At 40.0% G+C, this 22,557-nt stretch overlaps 1 protein-coding gene and 1 long non-coding RNA gene across 12 annotated transcripts in view; both read left to right on the forward strand.

Moving 5' to 3' along the window:
- Positions 1-10,523, forward strand: part of auts2a (activator of transcription and developmental regulator AUTS2 a) — a 224,219-nt gene extending 213,696 nt beyond the window's left edge. For 3 of the 10 annotated variants that reach the window (XM_025065797.1, XM_008332834.3, XM_025065803.1), the window contains 11 exons: positions 69-307; positions 1,373-1,417; positions 2,557-2,652; positions 2,768-2,839; positions 3,162-3,191; positions 4,347-4,418; positions 5,764-5,905; positions 7,111-7,191; positions 7,293-7,376; positions 7,555-7,807; positions 7,937-10,523. In XM_025065797.1, coding sequence (XP_024921565.1) covers positions 69-307; positions 1,373-1,417; positions 2,557-2,652; positions 2,768-2,839; positions 3,162-3,191; positions 4,347-4,418; positions 5,764-5,905; positions 7,111-7,191; positions 7,293-7,376; positions 7,555-7,807; positions 7,937-9,170 — 2,348 coding nt within the window. In that variant the 3' untranslated portion in view covers positions 9,171-10,523. The remainder of the gene's footprint in view (positions 1-68; positions 308-1,372; positions 1,418-2,556; positions 2,653-2,767; positions 2,840-3,161; positions 3,192-4,346; positions 4,419-5,763; positions 5,906-7,110; positions 7,192-7,292; positions 7,377-7,554; positions 7,808-7,936) is intronic. The other 7 variants (XM_025065800.1, XM_025065798.1, XM_025065801.1 and 4 more) reach the window with 5 other exon arrangements.
- A 546-nt stretch (positions 10,524-11,069) lies between these two features.
- Positions 11,070-21,882, forward strand: LOC103395208 (uncharacterized). Of its 2 annotated transcripts, none has more exons than XR_523239.3 (10): positions 11,070-11,158; positions 15,296-15,382; positions 17,900-17,988; positions 18,386-18,452; positions 18,819-18,884; positions 19,337-19,431; positions 19,649-19,754; positions 21,220-21,304; positions 21,393-21,509; positions 21,598-21,882. It is a non-coding gene; the product is annotated as an uncharacterized LOC103395208 (long non-coding RNA). The 2 variants fall into 2 exon arrangements; XR_523240.3 differs by lacking the exon at positions 11,070-11,158 and adding an exon at positions 12,051-12,208.
- Positions 21,883-22,557: the final 675 nt, after the last annotated feature.

Here is a 22,557-nt window from a genome sequence, read left to right on the forward strand (position 1 = left end):
CACTTGTCCAGGGTTTGTCGTTCATTTCTCCATCTTACCCATTCTTCTGTGTACTTCTTTTATTCCAGAGCAAGACCTTCTACGTCAGGAGCTCAACACCCGTTTCCTGGCCTCCCAGAGCGCTGACCGTGGTGCCTCCTTGGGCCCCCCGCCCTACCTGCGCACGGAGTTCCACCAGCACCAGCATCAGCACCAGCATCAGCACCAACACACCCACCAGCACACCCATCAGCACACCTTCACGCCCTTCCCCCACGCCATCATGCCCACCCCAGCACCGCCCATGGTGCGTACCCCTGCCAGAAATGTGAGGATAAGTAGAAGACAACTGCACTGGTTTGGAGGGGGGGTCGTTGTGGGAATGATTTTACCACCATGACCAGAGTGTTTTTATCCGTCCTTCTATAACGACGGTAACATGTGTGGAGGAGTCGGTGGACGATGAGTGTTTTCACTCAATGGGTGAAGATTTAACAGTTTGACATGTGTGTGATTACCACACTGCAGGAGCCCGTGGGTTGCTGTGGCAGCGGGCGGTGGCTCAATGATGACCATGTGTGTCTGTCCGCAACCACAATGATGCCTTTATTCTCTCCTGAAAGCCTTTCTAGTGTTTTCTCTGGCATACTTGAGGACTCCAGTCTCGAACGCTGTTATTTTCTAAATTGGCAATAACTCGCCCAAAGCATGTTAAGTTCAGAGCCAGCTTTCAAAACATAATATACTTAATTCATTCTGAATTTAATGACATCATTTGGGGCCATTTGGGGGTTTTATGACTGGCAAATGCCTTGTGTTAAGAGCCTCGCTGTTTGTTGGGGGAGACCACAGGCAATGGGTGGTTGGGCCTAAAAGTCACATAAACACACACACACACACACACACACACACATACTCACATGCATTTATAAGTGCCTGGCTCACAGAAGGGTTGCTTGGCTCTGATGATACCTCAAAGGCAGCATGGCCAGGCTTCTGACAGCTAATGAGGTCATAAAAAGCCTCTTTATGGCTCCGCTGTTTAGTCTTGACTGGTGAAATGTTCACTCTGGGCCTGTGCTGCACCACTAAAAGGAAACCAAATGAGACACAGAGCTCACGCTAGTTTATAAGGTCTTGAGATGATCACAAAAGGAAGAGGATGAAAACAATCTTCAAGTCTGGAAGTCGTTGAACTCTGATCTTCACGACCGTAAACTGTGGTGTAATGTGTTTAAAAATATATATATATATATATATGATGTGATCGTTTGTGTATTGCTGTCAAATAACCGTGAGAGACAGCACCGGTGCCTGTGAGTGGTGTGTAGGTCATGTGTTGGACTGAATGTGTTCTCTCCATACTTACTCTGTGTTCTTATTTCTCCCACAGTTTGAAAAATACCCAACAAAAGTCGACCCCTTCTACAGACACAGTGTGAGTTTCCGTACTGTCTGCCTGCAAATCGCTTTGTTGTTTGGTCGTTACACTATTTAAGCCCATGCCAGTTTGGGTTTTATGTGTATGTGTGTCTGTGCGGGTGAGTGTGTGTGTGTGTGTGCTGGATTGCATTAAACCCTTCATCCTCGTCCTAATGGTTACTGTGTGCTTCCAAGCTGTAGCATTTCAAGCATTTCACCCTCCAGCCTTAGCAAATGTTGTGATTAATGAAACAGCGCTGGATCCTTAGACCTCGGAGCACAAGATTTATTGTGCGTGCATGTAAAGTTGAAATTATTCAGCATAGAAATTAATACCGACGGAGATGGTATTACAGAGGAGTCTGTGTTAGCGCCAGAGGAATATTATATCTCTGTCTGGCTTCCTACTCTTCATTTGCATTTGTCTGCGTACAGCAGTGCCTGGCTCTTTGTTACTCACTAAAGGGAACCTGCACTGATGCCCACTTTTCTATCATGTTTGATGAAGCTTCCACTCGCCTGCTGTTTTCGCCTGCAATAACAAAGCTTTTTCCTTAAAATTGTCCCTCAGAGCTGAGATGAATTTAATTTCAGACAGATTGCATTTGTATGCAGATATTACACAGTATTTCCCCAGCCTTGTTATGGAAGCAGCAATTACCCTGAAGCCATTTCCTCGCTATGAACATGGTGTTGTCTGTGAAGCAAAGGGAAACATATCAGACCAGCTTTAGCCGCAGAGCTTCTAATAACTGCTCCTGGCTGCAAGTTCTTGTGCTGCTCCGTTCATTAAAGCAATGCAAACATGCATGTTCATACTGAGGATGGTTAATATAACTGATGAGGACCATCATACAAACAAGCTCGTTACATATCTGTTCATCTGGATAATTTAATGGAAGCCTGCAGCAGCTGTTGTGTCGATGTTGTTCCTCTTAAAGTAATTTGTTTTTATATTGAGAGTGATTTTTCTCAGTTAACTTAACAACTGTTAAATTTGAAGTTTAAAATTGTTTGTAGCTTCCACTTCAATATGTAAACTCCAACCACTGTCATGACTGTAAAGTTTCTGTTGCCTCTTAACCTCTGCCTGTTGAAGCCGCTGTCAGGAATAACTGAAAACACGTCTCTTCTTCTTCTTCTTTTCTCCACCAGCTCTTCCACTCCTACCCACCGGCCATGTCTGGCCTGCCCCCTGTCATTCCTCCCACTGGGCCCTTCAGCTCGCTGCAGGGAGCCTTTCAGCCCAAGGTAAGACACACATTGACACCCACGCATCAACGCTCACAAACGAACACAGCGATCGGCTGGAAATGAGCTCTCTGCTGACTGTCTCGTTTGCATCTGTGTCTGGTGCTCTCTCTAGACCTCAAATCCACTGGATGTGTCCACGAGACCTGGAGCCGTCCCACACACATTCTTACAGAAGGACCCCAGGGTAAGAGTGTGGGCATGTACACAAATACACACTCACAAACATGCACGAAAAAACAACATCCCAACACTGAGACTTCAACACATATCGTTGTATAATCGTTCAAGTTCATTTAAGATAAGATTTTCATCCTCATGTTACAGAAGTTCGTGTGTACAGCGTTTTGTTTTACCTGTCCTCAGTCGCCATTGTTAGCATGGTTGTTCAGAGTCCATTATTTCTTTACCCAAAAATATGCTGATCTGATGGAGAGTTTGACTTGAAACTCAAACTTTGACTCAAAGACAATTAATCCTTTCTCTCTTTGTCCTTCTCTCTTCTAAAGCTAACAGATCCGTTCCGGCCAGTTCTTAGGGTGAGTTCTGCACCACAAACACACACACGTGGAGACAGCAGGACAAACTCTGGATCTGAAACTGTGCTCTTTTTACAGATAATATATTAAGGGCAACATGTTAATTTATCAGATTTAACTTTTATAGATTTTCTAACAGAATGACGTCTTCTGTACATCCAATACTTCAACCGTCCTTTCACTTATTGTTGTTGCTCTAATACTGTGTATGACAGTAAGTTAGTGCTGGCTAAAAGGATGACTGACACAGTTGTCAAATGGATTAGATTGTCTTAAACTATTTTAGATTACATTAAATTTGATTAGATTACATTTAACTTTATTGATCCCACACAGGGGAAATTAGCAATGGTTAGTTGGTTTTAGAAGTCGCAGCTCCTGACGTGTTCTACAAGCCACCGTTAGGATGTACATGAATGATGACAGTCCACCAGCTGCATGCAGCAAATTTTTCAGTTGTAGTTTTGCACAATATTCTCGACATATTTCCCTGTTAATAATCCCATCATTTCGGTTCATCATAGAAAAAAAGGCATCTAGGTTAAATTGGATTAATTGTGATTAATTGACATTTCACCCTGTGATTAATTTGATTAAACATTGTAATAATTTCACGGCTAAAATAGTAAAAGGGAATTTCAAGACCCAAACATTATCTTTAGTTTGTTTTGCTCTCTGTGATCATTAACAAACACTAACTGTTTAAAACAACACATTTCTAAAGAAGGTGATTGACACGGCAGCAACAGTTACTACAGAACTGTCCTGTGCCATTTCTCCAGCACTGACTCCATCTGTAAATAGTATTTGACGTGGCCAGTACTTCTGAGTATCACTGTCAGTTTTAGATGACCTGAGAGGCATGTGGTAATCTTATTTTCATATCATCAGATCCACCGGATGGTGTTTAATAGTGTGGCTTCTCCATACACTGTTATATCCATTAACAGTTGTATTAAAATACAGTTAGTATCAGATTTTAGATAATGGCAGGAAGCCATCTTCTTATCCTCTAAGCAGCTGAACACACAAGAGCTCAGAGAAATGGGAGACTGTCACTGTTATCTCTGAATGTGTAAAATGAAAAATGTCCCGTCGTGTTTCCATCTGTCATGCACTGCATTTTTTCATGACATATTTTTTTTGTGCTGACAGAAACCTGGGAAGTGGTGTGCCATGCATGTCCATATCGCCTGGCAGATCTACCACCACCAGCAGAAAGTGAAGGTGAGAATTCATCTGACTTCTTTCTTTTTGCCTTAAGGCTGCGGTTTTCAGAAAAGTGTGTTTTAGTAGTAGTAGTAAACACAACAAATGTAGTCTGTCTCTCATGAAGATAAATTTAACATCCCAGTCCAGCAGTTCCTAAATATTTTTCTCTTCTTCTTCCCATCCAAATTGACACACCCTCAACTCACCATACCTTGAAAAAAAACACACAACAAGACTTCTTATAAAGGCTGCCTGTTTAATTACGTCCAAATGACCAGAACACATATATAACACACATATGTATAGTCTGCATGTATTAATTATTATTTTTTGGTATTTAATTTTACAAAGGAAATGTTTATTTACACATCTTTATTGTGTGGAAAAATTCCACTTAAAAAAACGTTCCAAACCGCATTACATTTTTATCTCGCGCCCCCCCCTAGTGGCAGCTGAAGCTCCCTGTTCTTGACCATAAGCAGTAGGTACAACGTGGTTGTTTTTCCCACTAGGTTAGCATGTGGGTAATTACAGCAGGAGAACAATGGCGGCTCGTCACTGTGTATCCAGTACTTACAGCCAACAATGCCATGACTTGCCATTCTTATGAAAACATTGAATTTACCCTGCGTTTAAAAACTACATTTAATCATCTACTTATTTTTAATTTGTGTTACGGAAAAGAAAAGCATTTTATTTAAAAAGTCACAGTAATCAGTCTCCTGCATGAATTTCTTTTTTTCTTTTTTTTAATGGTTGGCAAAAAATAAAATAAAATGTACAGGTATAAGTTGGCATACATTTCTAGTTACCTTTTAAAAAAATTGATTACTTTTTGCGTGAATAGAATAATTTTGTATTTTCACAAACTGTGTGTGTTGCTGTGTTTTACAAAATGACTTGCTTCACCGCAGCACGGTGGAAGTTCTCGTGACCTCAGTATACAGTATTTTTATTTGGTATGCGGCTGTTGGAGTATTTTCCATTGATATAAACTTGTTAACATAGTTGAAGTTGCCTTTACTGTACCCCAGGAGCAGTTAGAGGTGTTGGTTAGGCTGGTAATTACAAAGACAGATGACTTAAGGGAATATTCTTTTTATTTTCTCCATTTCCTTTCTATTATGCTGAGATGTAAAAACAAGCGGTGACTTACTCAGTCAGCTAGTTTAAAATGACCAAGTTCAGTAGTTGTACTGTTAAGAAAAAACATCTGTTCTTGTATCCTTCAGTATAGTATTACTGAGATGTCATGACCATATGTATTTGATCAATCTAAATCTAAATTGTACAGCGATTGTCCAGAGTCATCTGCAAAGTGGTTTTACATGTTATTCTCTCCTGCTCTGGCGTCTTCCAGCAGCAGATGCAGGTCGACCCTCACAAGCTTGACTTTGGCCTTAAACCCGAGTTTCTGAGTCGACCTCCAGGCCCTGGCCTCTTCGGCGCCATCCATCACCCCAGCGACCTGGCACGGCCCGCTACACTCTTCTCTGCGGCAGGTGAATATGTCACGTTTATTGATGGTTGAGCTCAGCAGCCTCTGACAAGCAGCGGCGGTGGCTTATGCCCAGACTAAACAGATCAGTCTTTATTCAACATCCTTGCATTTGGTTGGCTGTTATTTGGAGCTGAGAGTTAAACATTAACATGATGGAATCTCCTGAGACCTAAAAAATAAAAATAAACACGCCAAATAATTTTTTAACAAACATTTGTTCATGGGGATGGGGGGGTGTTTGCTGTAATGTGTTGTAAATGAAGCTTGAATGTTGTTCCACAGCCATGATCACACTGCTGTAATAAGGGCCTTCACATTTAATTGAATTAAATAACATTAGATTAAGAAGTCCAACTCAGTCACATCAGCCGACATGAAAGGCACAGGCCTCATGACTTTAACTAAGACCAGCCACCAGAGGGTGCTCAGGCTAATTAGGTTCAAGTGTCATGTCTTCACTCACTCCTTATTAGTGAAGGCAGTTCTGAAAATGAAGAGCAGATGACAAACTGTGCACTTGTGACACTCTTCTATTAGAGCTGGTTTTTCCATTACTCTGAATTACAGCTTAGAAACAACACAATTATGGCTTTACACAGAGCAGGCTAGAGTCATACCATGTACCTTTGGGGTATTCTGTATATAACTGGTAATACGTGTAATGTTGGAACTTGGTATTACAAAAAAAATACTATGTTTTTCATACAATGCATGCAAATGCTGTAGTTTGGTACTTGGTGGTTTTAGAATCAAGGTGGATGGTTTTAGTAACACTTGCGTGCTGGTACGTACTATGTGAAAAAAGTTGTTGAAAAAAGGTGTGTACATGTTGTTGTTTTATCTAAACTAGTAATTTTTTTTATTCAGAGCCAGCACACTGCCATGGCATTTCAACCATAGCACTTTGACATTACATTATTTCTCAGTTCTGAAATATTTCACTTTATTTTCAAGTGTAAACCTGCAGCCAAGTGGTCACAAATCAAAAGTCTCCACAAACGCAGGTCTCTCCTTCAAGTACACTTTTATTCATACGTGTACCAAAGATGCTCAGTTATATTTGGTTTAATTATATATTAGGTAGAAACAGGGAGCTACAGCAGTAAAACCATTATATTCTACTGTGTAGATCACAGATGTTCATTTCCAATGACCTTCAGCGACAGTGTCCTGTTTTAACTATATCTAACTTGTCTCCCTCCCCAGGTCCTACTCACCCATCCGCAGGTCCCTTCAGTCATCCACCCCACCATCCAGGACACTTCCTTACCCCACCATCTCACTTAGGTAAGGCAGCTCTTCAGTTTACCTTCTCTCTGTGTCATATGTGAGCAGATCGTTAAGTGTGAAGTGGTCACATGTGGTAACACAACATTCTTTTGCTGTAGAACCCTACAGTAGACCATCAGCCTTTGGAGGTCTGGGGTCACTGAGTTCATCTGCATTTGGAGGACTGGGAAATCCAGCACTAAGTGAGTTTTAGCCTTGTGAATAACACAGTTGTTGTCTTACACCCTATCACTGCAGGTAGATTTAGGATAGTGGTAAAATATTTTACTGAGTGTTAATAAAAAGGTCATTTAAATGGACCAGTGACTGGGATGTTTTGATACGCATTTAACTTGTGTCCCTGTGTTTTTCCACGTGTTGAATCCCTAACAGCGGCTAACTCCCTATTTGGCCACAAAGATGGGCCAAACGCACAGCAGCACTTCAACAGCAGCAGTAACAACAGCCACCAAGAGCCTTGGAACCGCCTACACCGAACACCACCCTCGTTCCCCACCCCACCACCTTGGCTTAAACCTGGAGAGTCTGAGAGAAGCGCCTCTGTCAGCTCCCATGAGAGAGACAGAGACTCAGACAAGAGAGAGCCGCTGGTCAGTAAAGACGACAAGGACAGGTATGTTCAGTACCATGAGTCTTTGCTTCAGCGTGCAAGACGTTAGGAACATTAGTGTAAACTCCAGTGTAATGCCAAAGTCACTTTTTGTCATTAATTACCATCTGCTACGACTGTTTTTTTCAATAGGGATTCTGTAGAGAAACGTCACCTCAGTCATCCATCACCTGTCTCGGTCAATCCCATCAGCCTCCTTGGCCACAGCAGACCTCCTGAGCCCCACAGGAACCATTTGCCTTTAGCATCTGGAGAGGCTCTGAGAGACAAGGAGAACAAGGTGAAGGACAGAGACAGAGACCATTCAGAGTCCTGGAAAGACAATGGCACAGATGAGCACAAGCTCAAAGACAACCAGCACAGTGAGAAGGACACTCCTGTCATCCACGACAGCCGGGTCTCGGAGGACAAAGTCTCTGGCAGGGGAACGGCGTCACCCTACATCCGTCAGACCAGTTTAGAACGGCCCAATAGTGGCCTAAGCAGGGAGATGTTGGAGAAAAAGGTGGAACCTCCCTACGAGCACCAGAAGAAGAGCAGTGAAGTCAAAGTAAAGGAGGAGAGAAAAGAGGAGCAGGACCCAGCCTTAGAAAGGCCGAGTGAGCACCCAGCACAGGCACCGTCCACACCAAACCTTCACGTCCCTCCCACCTCAATGCCCACACCTTTGGGAATGGCAGGCGTCCACCCTATCAACAGTATGGGCAGCATGGAAAGAACTCGAGTGGTGGCGCCCTTCATGGGCATCAGCCCCATCCCAGGGGCTGACAGGTTCCCCTACCCTGCCTTCCACTGGGACCCTATGAGGGATCCTTACAGAGGCCTGGACATTCACAGACGGGACCCTTTGGCCAGGGACCTGCTGCTGAGAAACGACCCTCTGCACAGGCTGGCGGCACCACGTCTGTACGAGGCCGAGCGTTCCTACAGGGACCGCGAGCCGCATGATTTTAACCGTGAACACGCCCATTCTCTCGCCCTGGAGCAAAGGAGGGAGCAGGAGCGTGCTCACATGGAGGAGCGTGATCGCCTCAACATGCTCAGAGAAGACTATGAGCACGGTCGCCTTCACCCCGCGATGCACCACCATGCCCTCGATGGACACCTTCCACACCCGGCTCCCGGCCTTATGGCCCCTGGCCTCCCGGGGATGCACTTCTCCAGAGTCAGTCCCTCAGCTGTAGCTGCTGCAGCAAATGCCCATCAGAATGGCCTCCTCAACAAAACTCCACCCACAGCCTCACTGAGTGCCCCGCCCCCTCTCATTCCTACACTGGGTGCCCGGTCCGGCTCGCCTAGACGGACTACTCCCCTGGCCACAGATATCAGGGACAGGCCAGCTCACAAAGACATCGAGGCTCGATGAGCTGCCTCTTCCCCCGACCTCACCCAGCCCTGTGCCTCATTAACACTGAACTCACACCAAGCACTTAGCTCTGGGCAAAGAAAGATTGTAACATAGCTGTGAATAAGGTATGTGGACTGAGACCTGCCCACACAATAAATTGTTTTTGTATAGAAATACAAAGAGACAATAATCGTGGAACACAAACATTTTTAAGAGTTTTTTTCCCCCCAATTTTGCTCCAGCTGTTTGTGCCCATTGTACAGCAAAGTGACTGGGAGTAGAAATGAACAATTCTGGAATGTACAGGTACTTCAGCACTGACGTCAAAGTGTGTAGATAATGTGTACAGTCGCAGTGCTCTCCCTGTATGGATTACAAATTATGGTACAAATATGCAAAAGGGTTTTTTGAAAGCTTTACTTTGAACAAATGTAAACCTGAGAATTAGGGAGATTCAGATCGTGCTTGCTGTTTGTTTTTTTGTTGTACTGATGAGCATTGTACCAGAGAAACCCATATTCAACTATGCAACAAACATCTGGACCCCCTGTTTATAAGCTGGCCTTCTTACTGCTACTGATCAAACCGATGACAGACACACAGCTGCATTCTCTCCACAACTCAACCATCTCTGCAAAGAAAGACGAGCTTTAATTGATACACAGCCTGGAAAAGGTTAGCAAAAATTACCTTCATGCTACATTGACAATATTGTGTTGACAATATATTGTGTTGACAATCTTAGAAAAGCTGACAAATGTTCTACATTTCAGTTTTATTTTTATTGAAAATGTCAGCAGCACACGTGTGACCATTTTTAAAAATGTTTTCTTTTTCCACTCAGTTACAGTAGCAAAGCTGTTGTTGTGGAGGGAATACAGCCCAGTGACATCGTCACACCACATTAGCCCTGCTGGAAGAGTGTAAAGAACATGTTCTGGAAATGGGTTCTGTTGGTCCTACAGTGTAATAAATAAAGTGCTTTCTACAGTTGATGTACCTACGAAATGAAACCAGAAAAAAAAATCAAGTCAATTGCTGAGGACAGTTTGTTTCTAACAGGCAGAGATCTATTTTAGTAGTCCACTCTGGTTTAGTTGTACGCTTCACACTCTATGATATCATGTTCTGCAGTGTTTTTAACCCGACAAAAATGACCACCAGAGCCACAGTGGTTAGTTCAAACATGTTTCAAAAAGATTGTAAAATAAACTTTTTTGCTGTTTACTGTGTACAGGGAAAAAATGAAGTCTTTCTAGATCATGTACAAAAGTAAGAAAAAATGAAGTTACTGAATCTTCAGCATGCTCCTCATTTAAACTTGTGTTATGTAAATTGTGCCATGTTATTAAAAACGGTGTACTTACCCTCTCTGGTTTTCTTCCTTCACCATCGTAAACTAACAATCTTACTTCATTTCTTACAGACACTCAAACATCAGAATCCCAGGAGGATGAACTGATCCAGTGCAGCAGCTCTGATAAATATTTTAGCCGCTATTGCTGGTTTAGTTATAAAGAAGCTAGAAAAAATGCAACCATTTTATAGTTATACTACTGTACAATTTAATTATCAGTCACTTGAGTGACTATTTTTACTCCAGTGCTGAATCAATGTAGAATTTCAGGAAGTAACTACTAAGAACATAATTTCAGTTCAGTCTGTTGCTACATGATGCCAGCTTTTTAATCAAATATCTACTTTTGGGTTGTTTTTTAAATGTTGAGATTAATTTTATTTTTTTAAGTCTGAATATATATAACGTAAGTCTGAAGTCTGATCTATCTGTCTGTCTGTCAGTCTATCTATCTATAAATTCATATACATTTTTTCTCCTTTTTTATATTAGGGCATTTTCAAGGTGTGTAACGGGGAACCTTGTTAATGTAAGCGGAACATCCCACTTCCGCCGGAACATAATTGTGATGGGACACAATCGTTGGTCGCCACAGTCAGCAGTTAACACGGACACGCCTGGGGAGCGGCAGCCAAGTTTTAAATGGCAGGTAAGTAAAGAGACACTGGGTGACCCAGCCGACGTCGACGCCCTTGTTTTTACACGCGAGTCAGGATTTAAAAACTAAAACTGTGGCGGAGCAAGACCGTCATTAGGACTAGCCTTCGTCTGTGTTTACATAGCGGCGTTACCTGTTGTGGATGATGCACTATTTATTTTAATGACAACACAATATATATAAATGACGTCGACTTTAATTACGGTGGACCTGCGTTCTGGCAAGTTCTATGTATATATATATATATATATATATGATTTTTCAGTCAATTTTATTGTACATCCACATGTCTTCTTGTAGTACAGACAACGTACTGATTTTCCTGTACCGCTACAGCCCTAGTGTAGTGTTGGAGATACTCAGGATATATAGAGAGAAGAAATGGGTATGTATGTTATACTTACTTATATTTATATATATTATATTTATATAATATATATACAGTAGTATAGTTTGGCAGCTTATTATAATTAATAATTTACCAGCTTAATATATATACAGTATATATCTCAGAACCTTCTGCATCAGAGGCAGATGTCACAGCCAGCAAAATGTATCAAAAATTGTTCAATGTCAATTTTTCACTGAGCAGTTTGTCTTTCTTGTTGTAATGGTATTTTGGAAATTTATTTGTAATTTTAAAAATGTTGTCTCTTCTCCAGCCTGCTTTGTAATACATTAATTATTAATATTAATTATTAAAAATCCTAATATGAGAGGTAAAAGTTGAGTTATTGAGATATTATTTATCGATGGAAATAAATGACCACAACCTTTTTTAAGTATTAATTTAAAGTCAGCGCCCTTATTTTCAGATCATGTCATTTGTTTTTTCAAACACAAGGTGGCGTCATTGTTCACTTTATTATTGTGAGGCGATAGAAGAAGACATAAAGATTAGACACTTAGCAGGAAGCAGGAAGAACACGGTGAATGTATCACCTCACCTAGAACCAGTTCAGCAAGCTGACGTCCTCTGACCCGCAGCAAATGTTTGCTTTTAAAATGAACGCCGTCATCACGACGCATGAAGCCGAACTGGTAGGACAACACCACACTATAAAGAGCTGGTTGTGTTGGTTTTCTTTGTGTACGTTTGAGCCGAGCTCAGAAACAAATACAGCTATTTTCATTAGTCAGCTGTTTCAACCAAACAGCCTTAAAAATCTTTGCTCATCTCAGTATGCACTGTTTTAGCACATACATTTTGTTGGGTTTTTTTGTTGTTGGCTGTGAAAAAATATTTAAATTAAAAAGGAACTTGAAAGGCTACAGATAAAGAGACATAATAAGAAACAAATACCACTGATGTGTGTTTTATTTCAAATGTAATTTCTGTTAATGTTTTTAATATTAAGCTATGGTTGTTCCTGATTGCCTTCAATTTTTAAATATTAAGTTTGGCCAGTTTTTGATGCCCACTGTGAATTTGAGTTTGATACTCTTGGCTTAAAGGCTTCTCTCCCTGCTGACGACACTTTTAATCACAACCAAACAAATGAGCTAGGCCACTCCTAAAAATACTTTGCTGTTTTTAAATTGAAACACATCCCATTTTTAGTTGTAACGTTTTTCGGCTGTTTCCATTAAGCTGCTGGGAAAATATTAAACACAGAGTTACCAGTGCTGTGTCGTCATTCATCCTGGGATGGATGGTTTAAAGAAGGCTAACACATCCATGTGAAAGATGAAGGTCAATAGTTCCACCTTTTTTTACACTGTGGGTTCAAAAGAGTACAAATCACCCCTAAATACTGCATTAATGTATAATGAATTATAATGTACAGCCCAGGGGTGAAGCAGAGTGAATTAACATAAGGACTTTGACATACAGTATGTGTATGAATAATCCTTCACACTGGCTGCTCACAGGAGTTTTAGTCTCTCTGACACACCCTGGATACTTTCTTCAGAATGCAGGATTTCTTTCGTAGTTTTATTGTTATTCAAAGTTTTAAGCAGGTGTATAAATTGTATTGGCCCTCACGTTATTGTAGCCTTTTTTTTTCAAGGTGTCAAAGTTAATACGGACCGAGTTCTGATTCTTAGCTACATTAAAATGCAGAAAACATGAACAAAAAACCTCTGGGTCGCAGACCACCAGCAGTGCCATACCTCCCTCTACCACAGACCTGGACAGAGAGGGCCGCTGTGGCTGCAGGTTTTTCTTCCAACCTGTCCAGAACACACTGACTGACCAATCAGCTGTCTGAAGACTCATGGCAGTTGATTAAATAAGTCAAGACAGGTGTGCTGCTGCTTGGTTGGAACAAAAACCTGCAGCCACCGTGGCCCTTTGTGGACCTAATTGCCCACCTCTGCTCTACCAGGTGGCCAAGCCCCTGGACCTGTTCTGTCAGGACAGGTAGCTTATATCCTTTCTAAAAATTTGTAAAAAAAAAAAAATACACTTAGTTGGCTGGAAAGAATCTAATGTACTTGAGAATGAGTTTCAGAATATTTAAATATTTGGCTACAGAAAAAGAGGTGATAGTGTAAATAGTCGCCTTTGTTTTGAAGCCCACTGTAGCTACTGTATGCCGCACACAAAAAAAAATTGCATTGAACGTTTGAACCTCCCACATCTCTGTGAATATTGTTGTTTGAGGTAATTGAGCTGATGGGTGTTGGCAGGGTTCTATATGGGAATTTAATCCCCTTATGGGGCTGCAGTTTCTAAAGATATCATTTCACGCAGTGTAGTCAAATGTACTGTAGTAACAAGCTGGAAACACTACAGGAGCTGTGTGTCTGTTTACACCCTGCTGCTGAGGAGAGGGGGTGGGAGAGGGGCGGGGTGCTGGCTTGTTGTAGTCAGGAGTGAAGCAGGGATGTTTTCACACTGCCGTGACCTTTCAAAGACAAACACATGGCAACACCCAATCTGGACATTATCAAAATCACTATCTGGTAAGGACGAAATTAAAACAAAAAAAACAAAAACAAGCACAGTGTCAAAACGTTCTCCCATAAATGAAAATGTGTCCTGCCTAAAAATAGTCACCAAATATATGAGACCGTGTTTTTTTTTTGTTTTTTTGGGGGGGGGGGTGTCAGTACAGAGGAGACTGGTATTACAGTATCTTTGGGTGCAGACATAGTGTAATTTCATCCAAAATGTTCACACCTGCAGCCGAATATAACAAAGCAGAAAGTGGCTGCTGTTTATCACTGCTACACCAGAAGCCTTCCCACATCACTCATCAGACTGGAGACCTTCAGACATGTTGTATTTCTAGTTCTACTTGTTATCTGAATGCTGTGTTTAGCTTAGATTGTGTCAGAGAGCCACAGAGAGAGAGTTTAGTTATATTTTTAGGAGATTTATGAAACATATTATTATTGGTATTGTTATCATTATTATTATTAATAACACTTATTATTATTATAAATAATAATAATAATTTAGATCTTAGTAAACCTACAAAGCTATGTGCCTGTGTTCACACTGTGGGTAAATGATATCCAAGAGTGTTCTCTCTGATTGCTTTCCTACATATGGGTCTTTTTTTTCCAGTTAAATATGTTGTGTTTATCACGCTAACCCAGACATTAACCGACCATGACAACAATGCAGCCTAATCCTACAGGTCTATTCATTAGTTTCCACCGCAGTGGTATCAGTCGACCTTTACACACCTGATGCAGCGGGGCCTCATTAGCTGAGATTTACTTCCACCAGTTCACACTCATAACCTTCTATTTATTCAGAAGCTGCTTCTCCGTCCTGCACCAGAACATTTCAGTCAGGTGGTTCTGTTAGAACACAATTAAAACCTTATTACTCTCACGCTCTCGCCTGGTGGTTGTTTTTCCAAGATAATGCCACATATGGGCAGCTCAGGGGCTAACACTATTTTTAATGAGAAGAAGCTGATGTGTGGGTGTAGAGACCGAGTCGCTGAGAATAACAGTGCCTTCTGACTGTCATTGATGGTTGCTAAACCTTTATTTAGTGTAAAACAAGGACAAACTTAACAACATATCAGTACAAACTGCGTCCGTTTTTTTGGCCAAGCTCAGTCACAGTCAGTTTTTCTCAGGTTGTCAGGTTTGGTAATAAAACATGGACTAGCGGCCTAGGTTAATTGGTACATTATAATTGACCACGTGTGTCTTATCTTCCAGATGTATCCAGATCCTGCTTGATGGACGAACGAACGGATGGATGGACGGATGTAGAGATGGATGTGTGGAGAAGACATATGACTAATGGTGAGTCTGATCAGTGTCCATTGTTCCAATATGCAGCTTCCCCAATTTCACAGTTATAACTTGTACACAGTATACATTTACTAAGAATAATTTGTAAAATGTATAATATCTAATATTGTGTCATTGGTGTCTTTAATGTAAACACATTGAAGCTGTAGCCGTATCTGATTCAAATATATCCTATTGGACTCCTGTTCGACCGCTCGTCTCATGTAGATATGTGCTAGACCTCGCCACAATCGACAGCTTGCAGCAGGCACGTGTGGGTTGGTGTATCATGTGTCTCATTTAACACCTGTGACCGCTGGGGTGCTGTGTGGAAGGAAGGTTTCCACTCTGTGAAGGTAGCCTGTGATACGTGTCCAGCATAGAGAAGAGACTTTGTCTAATTGCTTGCCAGGAAATGGCCTGCAGTAGAGAGGGTTTGCATCACAAGTGCAGAAGGTATGCTCTGTTCTGTTAAATCCTCACCCTGACCTTTAGCCCCGCTCTGGCCATTCTGAATGATACTATTGCACATGGATGCACATGCTCGCCGCTAATAGGTTTGAACGTACACACTGACCGACAATAAGACAGAGACACACGCACGCACAGGATATATCACTGACATTGCGGCGGTGATAACAGAGATGACCCCAATCATCAGAGCGAGAAAAAGGGAAACTGAGAACTATTCCCCTGCCAAGGCCACATTTTATTGCAAGCCTGCCTTGTGCCCTCTTGATGACATGGCATTGAAGGTTGATCACCTATAATGTAGTCCAGCATAGGTGAGGATTAAAAGTACAAATCACATCAGAAACTGACCTAAGATGTACTGTGTCACCTCCATCCATATAAAGTATACTATAATATAGTATTTTACTGTTACCAATAGTTGATATACCAAAAAAGTATATATTTTCCTGAATTTGAACTACAAGAATGTCCATTGTAATGTATTTTAAAGCAAATTAGTGCATTTTTGTTTATTTTTGAGAAACTTTTGAAGATTTTTTTGGGGAAATTATTAGTATACGATTTTACTGTTATCAGTAGTTGAGGTAACAAAAGTATGTTTTTTCTGAATTAAAACAACAAAAATGGACATTGCTGTGTATTCTAAGGCAAATGAGTGAATTTTTATTCATTTTTGAGAAACTTTTATTTTTGAAGATTTCTTCAGAATCTTATTGGTATAGTATTTTACTGTGATCAAAAGTTGGTGTACCAAAAAAGTATAGCATTTTTATTCATTTTTGAAACTTTTATTTTTGAAGGTTTCTTCAGGTAATTATTAGTATACTGTTTTACTGTTATCAGTGTTTAAGGTACCAAAAAAGTATATATTTTTTTCTAAATTGTAACCATGAAAATGGTCATTGATATGTATTTTAAGACAAATTAGTGTATTTTTAGTCATTTTTTAGAAACTTTTATTTTTGAAGATTTGTTCAGGAAATTATTAATATACTATTTTACTGTTATCAGTGGTTGAGGTACCAAAAAAGTATGTTTTCCCAATATTAACCATGAAATGGTCATTGACATGTATTTTGAGGCAAATGAAAACTTTTTTTTGAGAAACGTTTATTTTTGAAGATTTCTTCAGGAAATTATTAGTATAGTATTTTATTGTGATCAATGTTTAAGGTACCAAAAAAAGTATATTTCTTTCTGAATTGTAACCATGAAATTGGCCATTGCCAAGGCCGGATAATCTGGACTTTTGGGGGGTCTCCCTATGGTCCGACCCATGTCAAGCTTGGTCTGAAAGTAGCCTACTAAATATGCGTGTAGCTACTTAAGAGTTTAGTGTAAACCTAACAATAGAACACCTTTCTGTTGGGAAGACAAATGCAATTTTGATTTCAAATGACTGCTCCTGTACAAAGATAAATAATAAAGTAAATAATAATAAATAAATAAATAATAAGCTCTATTTAGAACCTTCTTAAAATCCAACAGTGCAAAATATAAATTCTGCAATTTCTTAACTGGACTTTAGATTTTGATCAGGAGTATATATATATATATATATATATATATATATATATATATATATATAAATATATATATAAAATGACTACGTCAACTGCAGGGGGCGGGCTGATATTTTGTATAACGGAAATAGGAATACGTTGTACTGTCCTTATTTCCGGTTGTGAATCCGTCGCATGAGAAACGAGTGTTAGCCGTTTGGGCTTCCAGCGGGCGTGCAAGTCAAAAAACTGGGCTCGGTGGCTACATGTGATTGACTGAAATGGTGGGTTTTTGAAAACAATTGTCGGCTGTATTTTGTTTGAAATGGTAGTCGCTCGGTCGAGACCGTTTTGGTGCGATTTACGCTAGTATGTGTCTCGGCAGCTAACGTTAGTTTTTGTCAGAAGTTAAAACGATTCGTAGTTAGTTTTTCGTCCTAAATAATGAACATAGAGTCGTCGTGGTAAATAAGATTTGACAGAGGTTTGAGCTGGGCTGATGCACCTTTTTGAAAATATGAAATGAACTTGCAAATATTGCTTTTCTTTACAGATATCATCCTACTGCAGAGCCACGAACGGTCCATCACTCCGATCAAGTACAACCGAGAAGGAGACCTATTTTCCGTCGCTAAAGATCCAGTGAGTGACATGGAATGATTGCATGATAGTAGCGTAATTAGTTTGATGTCAAGAATATGGAATGTCCACGTGAAGCTACAAATGGCAACACGACTCTGCCAGTCGAGTAGCAGAGTAATCTCTGCTAGTTTCGACTTGGAATTGTTACAAACATAAGCCTACATGCTCTATAGTGTGTGATATGAAAGTCATTATAATTATGAAAAGGATAAACGACTGAGGCCAGCAGAATTGATTTTTTTTTTCATTCAGATTAGTAGTAGTAGTGCAACATAATTTTGGTCCTGAGATTATTGGTGGCGCCAATAGTGTAGATCAAACCAATAATTTGCAAAGTGAAGCCATGGTTGGATTTAAGCCTTTTAATATTTACCTTCAACATTGTCTCCCCACACAGGTGGCCAACTTATGAATCAGTATCTACAACGGACACATGGGAGCTGTGCGATGTGTCGACTGTGACTGTATCCTTCATGTTATTTAGCTTGGTATGCTGCCGTAAGTTGATATCACTAATTATTAGCAATATGAAGGCCCTAGCATTTCCTGAGTAGTGTCAGAAAATGAAAATTTCATGTCCGTGAACTCAAACAAACACAATAAACAAGGGAAGACTTGCGTATAGCAACAATTTTATTATGTTAAAGGTGATGTCATGCAACAGCACAGTGTTGTGAAACCAGTAAAAGCATTATAATTGTAATATTATGATTAATTGTCTGACAGTTATTGTCCCAAGTAAATGTGTAAGAATGACACAGTTGACCCTAGCGTACGCTCATGAATTTCTGCCACGATACATGCTACGTTCCCTAACTGGCTCTTCTCAGGGGACACCAAATATGTTTTGACAGGATCAGCTGACAACAACTGTCAACTGTGGGACTGTGAGACTGGTGGGTGAAAAGAAAATGCATGTGTTTAGATAGATAGAAGTTTCTGAATCCCTTGGGAGTTCTAGCAGCAGTACAGCACCAAAACAACAATAAAAATGCACAAATAGGTAATATAAAACATGAGTAGCAGCACACTGTCCATGAATAGTAGTAAGAGGTGGATAGATTAATGTTAGTAGTATTAGTAGGTAATTATTGTTGCTGTGTGTGGTGTTGATTGCAATCTATCTATAACAAATTATATTTGTTATACTATTGTTATTCTAAATTAAATTGGTATGATGTGTATGTATAGTAAAGTATACCACGTTATACCTATGATATGTATATATAAGCAGAACTAGTGTAATTATAAGGATGTTATGTGAACAAGTTTATAAAATAATATATGAAATATATGCAGTGTAAATAGAGTAACTTGAGTAGTGAAATAATGAAATAATTTGATTCAGGTTCGATTTTAGCGGCAACATCATGTTTTCCCCGGACGAGCAGCTGGGCTGTCAGTGTTTCATGAACTCAGTCGACCTGAGGGATCCACAGATCGGTAGGTAATCGTCACACGCAACGTAAACATATTAATACCGTAAAAGAAACAAGACGGCAGATAGTACATGGCTTCCTGATTACTGCTAAAGAAATAGTTTGCACACAGTATTATAGAAATGAAAAAACTTAAGGAAATAATGAATCACAGACGGCATCTTTTGTAGAGTTTGTGATAATGAGAAACATTTTTTGTTGTTTATTTGTCAACGTTCCAGAGAAGTCCTGAAGAAAGCTAAGGAGCACAGCAGGCACATCAACACCATCCAGACGTCTGTAGACCTCACCATGTTCATCAGTGCCTCAATGGACAACACCACCAAGGTGAGAACTCTTCTGTAAATGGTTGCTGTGATAACAGTTGTTGAGATTGTTGTTAGAAATAAAGTCATCAGAATGACACCTGGCTGGCCATCAACGAGAACGTCCAGAGAAGAGTTTAGTTTTTAATCTTAAAAATGAAACCTGAGTTTGTAGTTTTTGAAGGTGACTATAGAGAATAGTTGTGTATGAAGATGCTCAGTCATCCAGGTTAAGGTTGAAGAGTTCTGTTATGCAACTGGACGTGACATTTTCTCAAGAAGACATTTGGCTTCTCATCCAAGAGGCTTCTTTAGTTCTAACTGGTAGAGGGGAGTACAGCTAATATATACTGTGGGTGTGACAAAAAATAAAGCTACTTTAGGTCCCTCCTGTCGGGTGGGCCGTCTGGGTCATCTAGGGAAGTGTTAACAGTCTGATGGGTCGTTGTAATCTTTCTCAGAATGGTTTCGGTATGTGGGTGATGTCTTAGCCCACCTCCTCTGTTGAGTGAAAATTTCATGTCCAGTTGCCTAAAGGAAGTCTTCAACAAAGAAAAGAGTTGTTTTCCTTTTAACTCTTGTACTTGTCAACAACAACAGAAATAGGTGAATGATAAATGCATTTAAAGATATTTATTGATAATTTGTTATACAAGTATGTGTAAACTGAGGTAAACATTGACAGTTTACTGGGGGTTATAAGGAGATACACCAGAAAAAAAACCACACAGTAGTAGGTGTGGTTACTTTGAGTGTGTCTGCTTGTTAATTTATTCACAATGACATTTTCCTTCAGTCACGGCCTGTTGGTCAGTCTGTCCACACTACAGACCTTATAATGTGAATCCGCTGACTTATGTACTTATAGTGAAATAGACTTTAGAATATTTGAAGTACATCTTAAAAGAAATGAGTGGTACAGTTTGAAATGAACTCTGTCTGTTGTTTTGTGTTACTTTTGAATGTGACAGATTGTCTGTGACTTTAAGGCCTTGAAGAGAGATGGGTGCTTGAATAAAAGATTGCTTAGTTCACTTCTCACTTTGTGAGGCTGTTAAAGGCTCTACCTCAGCCACCCAGATAGAATAGAATAGTCTTTATTGTTATTGTAACACGGGGGTACAACCTGGTTTGAGGCCAAGTGGTGTTTCCATCTAAATTCATCTAAACAAAAGAATAAGATGAAGAAAATGAAGATGTTCTTTATTCCATTGTGGTGTTAGCATTAGCACTGAAGAAGCCACGACTTTGTTTTGTAACAAAGGCCTTTACGTAGTGATGAAATATCTGTTTAAACCATTTAATTTGTATTACTGTTAATAGTGATGTGTAAACATGTAGTTGTTATGACATTTGATTGTGCAACAGATTTTCCACTGTAGTTGTAATGTTCGCAGTGCTGTGGAAGTGACTGCTTTGTAGCTGCTTTTAAGGAAAACCTGTTTGTGTAAACATGTGGCACAATGACGTGTTCTTCTAATCTGCAGGTTCGCCACGCTGCGTACGAGGAGGAGTTTGGTAGAGTCAAAAGTCATTTTGGTCCCATCAACTGTGTGGCTTTCCACCCTTACGGTAAATGAAAACCAACTCAGCTTTTGATTATTCCAGCTTGTTCTTGTCATTCCGTTCATTGTGCCTCCTCTGATATTGTCATTAACAGCAGTGGCGGAGAAGATGGACATGTGAGGTGGAGGCCTAAAGTGTTAGGCCTGTGGACACTGCCAAGTAGAGTGAAGGAGCAACTTTATTTGAAGCAGATCACTTGTTTGCTGGACTTGTGAGTGTTTTACTGACTTGTGTAATTGCAGTGATTTTCATTGTGTAACTTAAGCTCTATTTGATTGCTATGCTATTGTCATTAACAGATACTGGAGGAGAAGATGGATATGTGAGGTGGACACAGCAGCTTGGACTCTGCCAAGTAGAGTGAAGGAGCAACTTTATTTGAAGCAGATCACTTTTGCTGGACTTGTGAGTGTTTTACTGGAACTTTTTGGCCTTTGCACTTTCATTGACAAATATTTAACATTCACTTTTTCAGAGAAAAAAGTTTTTATTTTACTTAGTTTTTTTTTTTGGCCATTGTACTTTCATTGTGATCTGTATTTGATTGTTGTAAATCTTCCAGAATAAAGAAAGTTGTTGTTGAATATTGTGTTGCTCTGCATTTATTTTCAGAAATTAAGCAAAAAATAGAAAATATAACTGGGATTTCTCTTTTTACTTTTTTATCAGCAAAACACTTCACATTTACAAAACATGGATTCAATCACAAAGTCCATAGATACACATTTAAAAACAATGCATGTCAAATTATAACAGTAACTCTTAGCTCTTACACTTCAGGTAAAGATGGACAGATCACATACTCACAACACAACTTCTATCAACCACATGTGCTCACAGGATTCAACAAAGGGCCCATCTTCAGAAGTGGAACAACTTGGTCAAACCTCTTCTTTTGGCCTGAAACACAAGATGAAATTAAGACAACATTCCATACAAATGCACTTGGATGACTACATGTTCAAAGTGTTTAGCATGTTACAAAACACTTCTATTAACCACTACAATCTACTGAAGCAAACATCTCATTTGCTTTGTGACACTACTTCGTACTCTAGAGGATTTTACATTCAACAATTCAAGTAACAAATACAGACACTCTATTTGGACAGTCAAAAACAACATTCCATTTAGCACAAAATCCTCACCCTGATTTCTCCACCTTCTCCTTCTCTTCTTTCACTTCTGCAAAGACAAAGTAAATGCAATAACATTACTACTTGTCTGGCTCCAGTCAATAAAAATGAATGAATAAAAAA

The sequence above is a fragment of the Cynoglossus semilaevis genome, chromosome 19 (assembly GCF_000523025.1).
Source record: "Cynoglossus semilaevis isolate Cse_v1.0 chromosome 19, Cse_v1.0, whole genome shotgun sequence".
Lineage (NCBI taxonomy): Eukaryota > Metazoa > Chordata > Actinopteri > Pleuronectiformes > Cynoglossidae > Cynoglossus > Cynoglossus semilaevis.